The sequence below is a fragment of the Erythranthe guttata genome, chromosome 1 (genome assembly GCF_056151865.1).
Source record: "Erythranthe guttata isolate IM_541 chromosome 1, IM_541, whole genome shotgun sequence".
In the NCBI taxonomy this organism is placed as follows: domain Eukaryota; kingdom Viridiplantae; phylum Streptophyta; class Magnoliopsida; order Lamiales; family Phrymaceae; genus Erythranthe; species Erythranthe guttata.
The window spans coordinates 3,315,378-3,326,412 of record NC_142533.1 but is presented as its reverse complement, the minus strand read 5'-3'; the positions used below and the strand labels follow the sequence as shown (position 1 = coordinate 3,326,412).

General features: G+C 36.1%; 2 protein-coding genes and 2 non-coding genes across 4 annotated transcripts; all 4 read right to left on the bottom strand.

The window, feature by feature from the left end:
- Positions 1–581: 581 nt before the first annotated feature.
- On the bottom strand, positions 582–3,604 carry LOC105973691 (UDP-glucose 4-epimerase GEPI48). The gene is made up of 9 exons (XM_012998724.2): positions 3,114–3,604; positions 2,578–2,627; positions 2,237–2,372; positions 2,052–2,153; positions 1,731–1,958; positions 1,531–1,609; positions 1,178–1,260; positions 962–1,053; positions 582–858 (listed from the first exon to the last, which is right to left on the bottom strand). The coding sequence occupies exons 1-9, from the start codon at positions 3,294–3,296 to the stop codon at positions 774–776; spliced, it is 1,038 nt and encodes a 345-aa protein (XP_012854178.2). The 5' UTR covers positions 3,297–3,604; the 3' UTR covers positions 582–773.
- A 2,242-nt stretch (positions 3,605–5,846) lies between these two features.
- Positions 5,847–10,204, bottom strand: LOC105973689 (Pentatricopeptide repeat (PPR) superfamily protein). The gene is made up of 12 exons (XM_012998722.2): positions 9,650–10,204; positions 8,890–9,053; positions 8,674–8,751; positions 8,277–8,356; positions 7,925–8,009; positions 7,403–7,822; positions 7,026–7,133; positions 6,699–6,769; positions 6,496–6,583; positions 6,342–6,413; positions 6,187–6,240; positions 5,847–6,045 (listed from the first exon to the last, which is right to left on the bottom strand). The coding sequence occupies exons 1-12, from the start codon at positions 10,059–10,061 to the stop codon at positions 5,962–5,964; spliced, it is 1,716 nt and encodes a 571-aa protein (XP_012854176.2). The 5' UTR covers positions 10,062–10,204; the 3' UTR covers positions 5,847–5,961.
- Positions 10,205–10,252: 48 nt separating this feature from the next.
- On the bottom strand, positions 10,253–10,325 carry TRNAA-CGC (transfer RNA alanine (anticodon CGC)). The gene has a single exon. It is a non-coding gene; the product is annotated as a tRNA-Ala (tRNA).
- Positions 10,326–10,402: 77 nt separating this feature from the next.
- TRNAA-CGC (transfer RNA alanine (anticodon CGC)) lies at positions 10,403–10,475 on the bottom strand. Its single transcript has one exon. It is a non-coding gene; the product is annotated as a tRNA-Ala (tRNA).
- Between the last annotated feature and the right edge of the window lie 560 nt (positions 10,476–11,035).

The following is an 11,035-nucleotide window of genomic DNA, read 5'->3' as shown; positions in this document are numbered from 1 at the left end:
GTAGTGGTGGTGCGTTTTTTACTACCTGAGTTGTTACCGAACAACAAGCAATTTCTAAACAGCAAACGGCACGAATGCAAATTGGGAAACAACAAATCGAACGAAGGAAAATGGAATGAAGGCAAACTGCAAACGACCTTGTAAATTGCAAACGCTCAGACACCCAAACCTATGGAAGGCTTCAAAATTTGTGGAGATTTTGGTTTTGAAAAAACAGAGAAGAATCGATATCAAGAGATTTGCAGTCCTAATTTTTGGATTTGCTGTATAATATAGGGAGAAAAATAGGGGATTTGATTTTGAGGATTTATTTTACCATATATTGATAGGGGTATTTTTGACAAATTACAAATAATAAAATCTGCTGGAAATTAGAGTTTATTAGATGGATTTTAACACATATAATCTCTTAGAGGAGGACCTATAGCAAATTGCCCCATTAATATTTTATCTTAACTGAGACTTGAATTTAAACTATTTAAATAATATTGTATTTTTACTAGAATATTGTTAAGAGGAAATAATAATAATTGAAAATTCACTGTTATTACCAGAAGAGAGGGTAAAAAAACAATAAGCCATGCCAAAACAATCTTATTATTAACTGATTGAGAATTTATATGTCTTTGGGTTTGTTTATTGACTCCTCTTTTCAGTTATAAGACAACCTCAAAAATAAAAATAAAAAGTCATAATAAAAATACAGAATACCATTGGCAATATCTGCCTTAGTAATAATAATAATAATAAACTCTTCTTCTCCACAAAATTAATCAACTGGTAGATTCATAACCATATGGATTCTTGCTAGCCCAGTTCCACTGGTCTCTGCACATCTCGTCGACCCCGTATTTCGCCCTTCGCATTATATCAAATTAAATTAATTACTTCTTTAGGCCAAAAAGAAAAAAAGGAAAAAAGAAAAAGAAAGTCGAGAAATAGTTTAGAAATTAAAACTTACTTCCATTTCAACTCCTTTTCAGCTTTGTCGGTTTCAGCATACACGATCTCAGCATCACCAGGTCGACGAGCAGCCGTCACCAATGGAATTTTCTAGACCACGAGTATTTTTAATCAGATATATTTATATAAAATTACGAGGCATTTAATTATGTACATAATAATAATCTAAAAGTAAAAAAAAAACGAAATAATTATTTCAAGAACTTATATATACCTTCCCAGATGCTTTCTCGAAAGCTGCTACCATTTCCAAAACGGAAGTACCCTTCCCTGTCCCGAGATTGTACACCTCACAGCCTGCTCGTTTTACATTTCACACTTATCATCCGATTTAACCATTAATATAAATTGTTTAAATTAAAAAAATAAAATCAATTTAACAGGCACAAGGGAAATAAAATTGATCTAGTCAATCGTATTAGAAGATGCTTTCCAAGAGACATTTCGACATATAAAAAAATATGGAAACTACGATATATGATTCTGCAAAAATAAAATAAAAAACGGGGGGTTTGGAGATTTCGAATAAATCATAATCGGGAGAAATACGATAATCGAAGCTCATACCTACAGAAGGATCAGAGAGCTTGTTCAAAGCAGCGATATGACCATCTGCTAAATCCACAACATGGATATAATCACGCACCTGAAAAATACGACCACTCGATTAAATCTCCACGAGTGCAAATTAAGACGAAATAAACGAAATAAATTAAAGCAGCTGAATTATCCCAATCCGGGATCTCGATCAAAAGGTACACACTAACCCCAGTTCCATCCTTAGTTCCATAATCAGTCCCGAAAACAGTAAGCGCAGGTCGCCTTTGCACAGCAACTTGTTGAACAAAGGGCATAAGATTGTTCGGGATGCCACGTGGATCTTCACCGATGTATCCACTCGGGTGGGCCCCGACTGGGTTGAAGTACCTAAGCAAAATGATTTTCCACCTTGAGTCTGACTGGTATATGTCGCGGCATATCTCCTCGATGAAAAGCTGCAATTTTTATTTAATTTGTTAGGCTATGATTTCTTATATACGAGTTTCGTTTTTTAGAATATTTTTTTGCTAAAATGGCTTTAAAAGTACCTTTGTTCGTCCGTAAGGGTTTGTAGCACTAATCGGAGACTCCTCAGTGCATGGAACAACTTTAGGCCAGCCGTACACGGTAGCTGACGATGAAAACACGAGCTGAAAAATCAAGGAATAAAATCAGTTTTAAAAAAATAAAAGAAAGCATTCTCGAAAACTAAATAAAGGGTTGTGAAAAGTACTTGTTTACATCCATGGGCAGCCATGACTTCGAGCAGCACAATCGTACCGATAAGGTTATTATCGTAATACAGCAACGGCTTCTGCACGCTTTCTCCGACTGCTTTTAGTCCGGCGAAATGGATAACAGCTTCGAACCTATATTTATATACAGCACAAGAATCAAATGGATGAAATACAAGTACAAGATGCTAAGACGTAAACATAAAAAAAAGTTGAATGCAAAACAGCAAAACAAAGATTATTACTTTCTCAGACGAAATCTCGTGTAACGAAACTAAATGTAGCTTGTTCTTTGAGGGTTGAATGAAACAAGTATACAGCATAACTAAACGAAACTTACTTTTCGGAAGCGAAAAGCTTCTCGAGTGCGGGCTTATCACGAAGATCGATCTGCAATTAACCGAAAATCATAGAAATGAAAGTTAGATAATTTCTCCATCGGAAAATATACACTAAATATGTGCGGCGTTTTGTAGATTAGAAGCTGATAAATGTATAATAGCAACGGAAAATCGAACTTAGTATCTCACTTTAACATCACCTCAATTATCTAACAAGAAATTCGATAATCGGCACCAAATAGCAAATTAACGGTGTCATTAATTCAGATGACTAAGCAAAAACCAACTAACATGATGACAAAATTTCGAGATCTATTCGAAGAAAAGTAAATGTAGATCAATGATCAAACTCATCATCAGATTTAATAATTACACCTAAATTAAGATCAAAAATCACAAGGAAGAAATAAAAATTAAAACACAGCAAAAAAAAAAACACAAATCAGATTCACAAAAAATCCCCCCACTCAAGATCGAATCTTTTCACTCCGGAATCACAAAATTGACAAAACCCAGAAAAAAAGAAAAAAAAAACCTTGTGAAATGAGAGGTTGGAGCCATGTTTGCCGGCGAGTTCCTGAACCCTCTTGACGGCGATTTCGGAGGAATTGTCCAAATTATCAACGATCACCGCCTTGTATCCGCCGAGGAGCAACTGCAGCACGGTGTGGGTCCCGATGTAACCAGCGCCGCCGGTGACAAGTATACTCGACGACATGTTTTCCGATGAACAACAAAAAAAAAAACAGTGCAATAAATTTATCGAGAATTTATTTCTTGTACGAGGAGGAGTGAGAGATTTGGAGAAAGAGAGAGCGAGTGAGCTTGTATATATATATACAAAAAATACAAATTGAATCCTGAATACAAGAAACTAGTATTAGGTCCACAGCATTTGTTTTTTATTTATTCAATTATTTTCAAGATTGTAGCTTTTTTCTTTTTTTTTTTTCTTTTTTTTTGGGTGGGTGGAAGAATCTACGGAAAAAAAATAATATTTTGGGGAAAAAAAATGAGATGGATCACGTGAGATTGGAGATCGTTGTCTTATTTTATTTTTTATTATTAATTTTTTTTTTCAAAAGAAATTCGAATTTGCTACTTGAATACACCATATAGTTTTACACTATTGATCTACACGTAATAACACATATTTATGTATATGTGTGCTTAGCAATGTTGTTAGCACCGGACCGTTTTAACTGTGACCCGGCGATAAACCGGTCCGATCTAACATCTAAAATTGGAAAAATTAAAAACCGGGTCAAAGGACCAAAATCCGGCTCGACCAGGTAAAACCCCAGAATCGACGAGTCAGTCAAGGAACCCGATTTTGGGCCAAAACGTCTCGAATCACCGCTGAGTTGGTTATTTGTGGCTAGATTTGAGCGAATTTTCACAAACTTAGTAGTGGGTGACCGGATCTAGTCATGAGTGATCGAAGGATTGTCGGATATGATCATGAGTGATCGAAGAGGGGTGGCCGATTGCCGGATTTGAAGAATAAAAAATGAAAAAATATAGAATATAAGCAATAAAATATAGTAAAAAGTGATGTGAAGTAGATAAAAGTGAAAATAATAGGTGAGAGATTAATAATATAAAGAAAATAATATTTTTAAAATATTAAAATTAACAAAATAATGACATATTAAAAAAATCAAAAACCTGGTTGAACCGGTTCGACCATATAAACCCATGACCCAAATGGTCGTCCGGTTCTATAGCCGGTCCAATTTTGAAAATATTGATGCTTAATATAGAGTTATTTATGTTGATATATGATTTAAAAATTAAAAATCATATAATGTATTTGATGAGATGTAGGCTATCATAACGCAGTGTAGTCATATTAAACTAAAATATGTGTGACATGTTGAATTAAAAAATAATTGTAAACAAATTCAAACTCGGGTCAAATAATATTGTTCTTTCTTGCTCATCATTTATATTACCCCTTTTTGCTTTTTTAATCAACAAACGTTATGGATTTGTTCTTCTCTTAGTGGGTAGGTGGGTCAACTTTTAAATATATTAATATTAGCGGAGTTATGATTTTAAGTTCCGGGGCCAAAATGCATTAAAAAGATTATAGTAATACCGTTAATATTATTATATACGTTTTTTTTTAATATTTATATATTAAATAATACGAATTTGAGAAATATTGAGGGGGCGATGGCTTCCCTGGCCCTCTGCTGGCTCCGCCACTGATACTAATGAAATCTACAAGGTAAAATATATATATCATTAATCTACACATTAACATAGCTTATAATTTTTGCTTGAAAATAAAAGCTAATAATATTACATCCGATGAATATTCATTGTGTATATGATTATAATATGTCAACATATATTTTCTATTTTTCGTTTTAATTATTTAAAATAAAACTCAATAAAGAATACAGGATAATAGGGAATACAGCATATTTATGGCGGTTTTATCACAATATTGAGGTTCGGATTCATCAGATATTCAAATCTCAATCAACTTTGAATAAATAATTTGAAGAAACATTTTTTTTTTCTTTATTCCAAAGGTAAGAATCCCTTTATTTTTATTTTGTTTCTTTTGAAAGAAAAGAATATTTAAAGATGGTGAGTTTTGGAGTATCATTTTTTTATTCTGCAGACTGCAGCTAAAATTTAAATACTACTGATAATATTTTAATGGGACAATAATTTTGAAACTTAGAAGGGTGACAAAATATTTTATAATTATAATTTCCCACATTTCAAGTTTCTCACTCCATTAAAAAGAAAATAAAAATAAAAATAATAAGACAGGAAAAATAGAAAAAATGAAGTTTCCTACCAAACATAATAAGTGGCAACCCCACACATCAAGATTGCTTGCGATTCTGGTCACATTGTCTGATTTAGTACCTAATTGTGAAAGGGTTTATTATATGCTTTGTCATCGACATGGCCCGATTCTGAGAAATTGGGGCCTCAAGACGAGTTTTAAGAATTTGTAAAAATCAAGATTTTTTAAGAAAATATTGACTAAATTAAGGTAAATCAAAAGTTTACGGGGTTCGGGACCCCTAGTGTCTTCTAAAAATCGGGGGCCCGAGGTGACCGCTCCCTCGCCTATAGTCAGAACCGGCCCCGATTATCGAACCTGACCGAATAATATTCAATCGCACATATTTTACACGCATTCATACGTACATGTGGATGATTGTGTTTGTATCTAAACTGCCTATATTATCAGGCCAAAGATAAGTATAGGCATAAACTCGATTATAATACCACACCGAGATACGTAATCGTAACACTATATGAAAAAAAATCATTTACAATTACTTTTTTTTTAGGTAGAGATAAATAAAAACATGCAACAGGTACAATAATATGTTCTTAAGTTCTTCACCTGTCTAAAAAGCCTGGTCAGCAGGAACTGGCTCTGAACTAAGAAGCCTTTCCGCTTCATCGTTTGCCTCAGCTTGCATTCTCCATTTCTGCAACGAAAACAGACGACCGAACAAATGTCACTAAAAGGCGAAATAGTATTCCAAATTAATCGCCATCTTCTGTTTATCGTATTTGAATTGCATTTTTGTTAATTGTTTATTGAATACAAAATGATAAAAAAAACATGCCTCTTCAAGATTCTCGATTTCCATGATTTGCTCTATCTGTTCGGCTATATTTTCCTGCACGGAGGATAATAAAAAAAGAGAAACATAAACTCGTGGGCCGTATCAAATTTGCATGATGTGAACAATAGACATGAAAACTGCCTAGTCAGCAGTACCGTATTTGTGACTGCTTCGGCAGCAATAACGTCCAAGTCCAGTTCTACCTCGATTTCAATCATCGAAGAAATCTAAAAATTCCGTACAGCCTAGTTATGCATTAATCATGATGACCTATAGTCGGAAAAAAAATTCATGTTAATGACAACATACTCTAGCATAGCTTTCAATCAGTTCAATGCGATTCTTGAGGGAACCCTCCAATCCTTCGCGGACCCTTTTGACTCTATTTCTTCTCGAACTGAATCAAAAGTGAAACAAGACGAATGAAATCAGTCTATTTACATTCCATTACCACGATTTTTGTTTTTGCTGAAGTTGGGAAATTGGTACGCCAAAGGTTATATTATATATACCGATATGAAGACTCTTCTCCAACAGCATAAATTTTGTTCTCCAACTGGCACATCCGAGCGAGCATCCAAACCTGTAGGCCGATATATTCATCAAGCATCACTAATTACAGAACTGCCATGGAATATTAACCACCAAGCTCTATATGCGATTATAAAGAATGTGATTATAGAGAAATAAAAAAATTCATAATTAATTGCTAGAAATTCCATAATATTTCCAGCTGGCACCTCGACAGAAGATGAAATGCTTACTGATAATAGTTATAGCATAAAGTTGATCGATAATGAATATAATCAATAAAATCCGTTAATTTTCCGTAGCAGTACCTCATTTTCAGCAGCCCTCTTCAACTCCTTGATGCGGGATTGAAGTACGTCGTACTGAGACAATAGCTGTTGCCTTATGGATGTTATATCAACTGTTCTTTGAGGAAGCTGTATTTGAGATAAAATTCAGACATAATCAAATTCCCAAGGCAGACAAACATTGCATTTCGGATTAAATAATAATCGGTACTTCAAAACCTAAAATTCATTAAAAACTAATTTATATTAGCATGGAATATCTTTCTGATTCCCGCTGCTAGCTTCAACAGTTCAAGCTATCGCATGCACATGTGTGTAAACTTTCACGAAAAAAAGGAAAATTCTCGAGGAGGAAAACAAAACAATACGGCAAAAACTAGTTCATCAACGAGACCTGCCTTGTTAAGTTGAGGAAGAACAAGTCTGTTAAAAGTGACGCCCACAGCAAGTGACGAAACTACAGCAACTGCAATTAACTGCGGCAAGCCAGAGTCGATTAGTCCAGAGGCAGCATCACCAGTTGCACACACCGCAAGAATAGGAATCAAGGTAGATGGGATCAGCATAGATTTGGCTGCATCTTTAGGAGGCGCTCTCAATAATCGAGATTCTCTACCGTCTCTATGATTTGTCAGGCACATGGGCTCGCCTGGGTAGAAATCGGGAATTCTTGGGCTCAACTTTAGAGGGCCCGCCTGTCTGTAAACACTTAATGGAGCTGCTACGGAAACAGTCACTCTTTCTCCTTCTTGGGCAGGGAGATCAACTGTTTCAGTGGCAAACCTGTGAGTTCTGGCCATGCCAGACGGGGTCTCCACCTAAAGAGAGCAATAGTAATTTTGTTTAATTTAACGAAGCTTATCATTTCACAGAAAGGGAAATCGTAATAAATCATAACCGGAGCAAAACCATGTACGTACCACAATGGAGTGAACGGCAGCTGGAATGTTGAGCTTCATTATTTGCAAGAATCGTAGGCCTCGTTTCCATGCAGGAACATCCATGCTGCGTTCGGTATGAGGAGATCCTTAGAACAAGTGAATATCCCAGGATCAACACCATATTCATGTGTACTCGTTTATTACTGACTAAAGCTAAAAAAATGAAAGAACTCATTTCTTGTCTTGAAGTTAGATATGCAGAGATTTTGGACATATTTTGGCCATTGTGTGAATGATTCTTCCCAATCTCAAAATCAGTTGCTAGTGGAGATTAAACATGTAACGAATCGGCAAGGAACTGAAGGAATACAAAGTGAATGAAATAGCCCACCTAATTTCTTCCGATTCTATGCTGAGAATGTTGCCCGAAACTAATTCATACTGGTAGCGGCACTTTGAGCAAGACACAAGCTGCATATGGCAATGCCCAAATTATAGCAAACACAATGCGCCAAAAGAACAATAAACTTCAAAGTTTCTTCAGTGATGATAATTTTGGGGGAAAACGAAAAAAAAAAGGCAACCAACCAAGCACTTTCTGTAATGAATTTACAATGCAGATAGCCATACAGAAAAAAATTCAATAGTCATTCATTTGTGATCAAGTATGCTTCTATAATCCACCCTTAAGAGAAGTACTAAGGTCTAAGAGTTAATATAAAATCTTAGTAAGATATGTGCCAATTGCTTAGACGATCGAACATAAAAACAGAGGCGTATGAACATGCCTGAATTCCTTGTTGTGGCTGCGCGACAGCAACAGCTACCATACAACAAGGGCATCTCACCACTTTACCAAACGGAACCTGCAAAATAATCCTTACTGTTTGTTGGTCAAGAAACTAACATTTCGGGCATAAACAAGTACGAAATAAATGTTATAAGTTACACTTCGGCAATAATCATAGCCATTGGCAGTGACAACAAAATCATATCGAGAATACCTCTTCACCAGGAGATACGCCCACTCGGCAAACACAGTCAATCATTCTAAGGGCTTCCGAGACTTTTAGTGATGCTGCAAGACCCTTGACTAATAAAATATAAGTATGTACATCCGGCCTTGACCACTTCCATCTCTCGACAGACATAGAACCGTCAACTCGACCTGGATCCAACTCACATGGCCAGAAACAAAAATCAAGAAAGCAAAACTAAAAGGAAAAAAAGACAAAAAAAAAAAAATCATTTACCCAAGCACTAAATAGGTGAGTACAACGATGTAAAGGAAGGATCAAGAAACTTTCAAAGAAGGCCAGTAGTAAGGAAACTTCATCGTTTATTCGATTTGAACTTGTTGGGAGAGAGAAATGTGTTCGATAATCTTAATGGAACTCATCATTGTTGCAGAAAACAATTTAAAAACCCATACTAAAAGCATTAAACACATTCAAGTATGGAAGGATTTACTCTGCTACAATGACATATCCTACGTCAATACTACCATTCACAGAAGTCTTACTATATGAACTTGTGGTTCGAGCAAAGTTAATCAAAGAAAGCTCGAAGAGCTTACAGGCGACCAATGCGAATCGAAATTCGAATCCTACATTACGTTACAGAGATGAAGGAAAGATAAATAACCACGATAATCCTACATAAGGTTGTTTAAAAAAAACAATGCGTCAAAGGAATCATTAACAAGACAATTACATTCACATGAAAAAAATCCATCGGAGACCATTGATATGTTGGTTAGTTTACCAGAGTCGAAGCTCGAGCGCATGGCGGAGAATACAGAGAGAGCCAGGTCAGCATTGCCACGATCAAGCGCCGCCGTGATAATCAACCGACAATCAGAAGGACTCACAACGCCGCCGCCGGAGCAGCGCTCCTCGGCAATCGAAGACAAAACCTCGGCCGCATCTTTGGCGGCAGAAACCCGAACCAATAGCTCGTCGTCTAGAATCTCCGATTCCAACTTCCCTTCCTCAGGCGACGAAGAAACCTGATTGGTGGCCGCCGCGAATAAATTCTTCGAAATAGGAGAGGGGCAAAACGACGGCGTACGGTTGGTTTTGGTTGGGAAGAGGAAGCAAAAGTGGGTGTGCTTCGGCGAATGGTGAATGGGGAGCGGGAGTAGAGGGGAAGAGCAGCAGCACGTGTGAAGATTCATTTGTAATTTTCCTTATTTATGGGAGTTTTCAGGGAGGAGAAAGCATTGAACAAAAATGTTAGAGAGAGAAAGTAGCAGGTGTTTGGTATGTGTGTGTGTGTGTGAGAGACAGAGAGATGAGGAATGAATGGTAGTGAAGAAGATAACGAGAAAGAATAAATTAAAAATAAAAACAAAAAAAAAAGGTAATTTGGAGGTGCGGGGAATCGAACCCCGTGCCTCTCGCATGCGAAGCGAGCGCTCTACCATATGAGCTACACCCCCGTTGATGAAAATAAAGATAGTATATTATAGATATATTTTAATAGACAAACAGATTAGGATGAAAAAACACAGGAAAATGGAGGTGCGGGGAATCGAACCCCGTGCCTCTCGCATGCGAAGCGAGCGCTCTACCATATGAGCTACACCCCCGTAATTGAGAAATGAACAATTAATAAGGTATTTATTATATAATAAATTTGGATAATGGGATCCGCTGCAGATACCGATAGACGACTAATCCCATCACCCAAAACATGAATTATGGTTGGGCCATGGGTCGGTCGAGTAATTATCGACGCGATCCAAGCAACCGACTTTGTTAAATGAAATATCGGAAAGTGTTATCGACCCGAGCATTATAGTAATATAATTCGGACAACCGAAAGACGATATTTTATCAATTTGTTTTAACAAGTTTTTTTATTAAAAAAGATAAAAGAATATATGTTGTGTACAAGGGCCACCCCACACACCCACATATATCATTCGACGTGAATGATTATCCAAAGGCCAAATATCATTAGTAATCGCTTATGTATATATTTTGTCTCACTTTAATTCTTTATTTTTGATATGCATCAACTACATCCCTCACCTCACAATACTATCTCAAAGTCATCATTCGCTAACTATTCCGTTAGATACTAACAAAACTTACTTTAAAAAAACTGAAAAATTTATTATTTCAAGTGTATTTCTGATAAAACAAA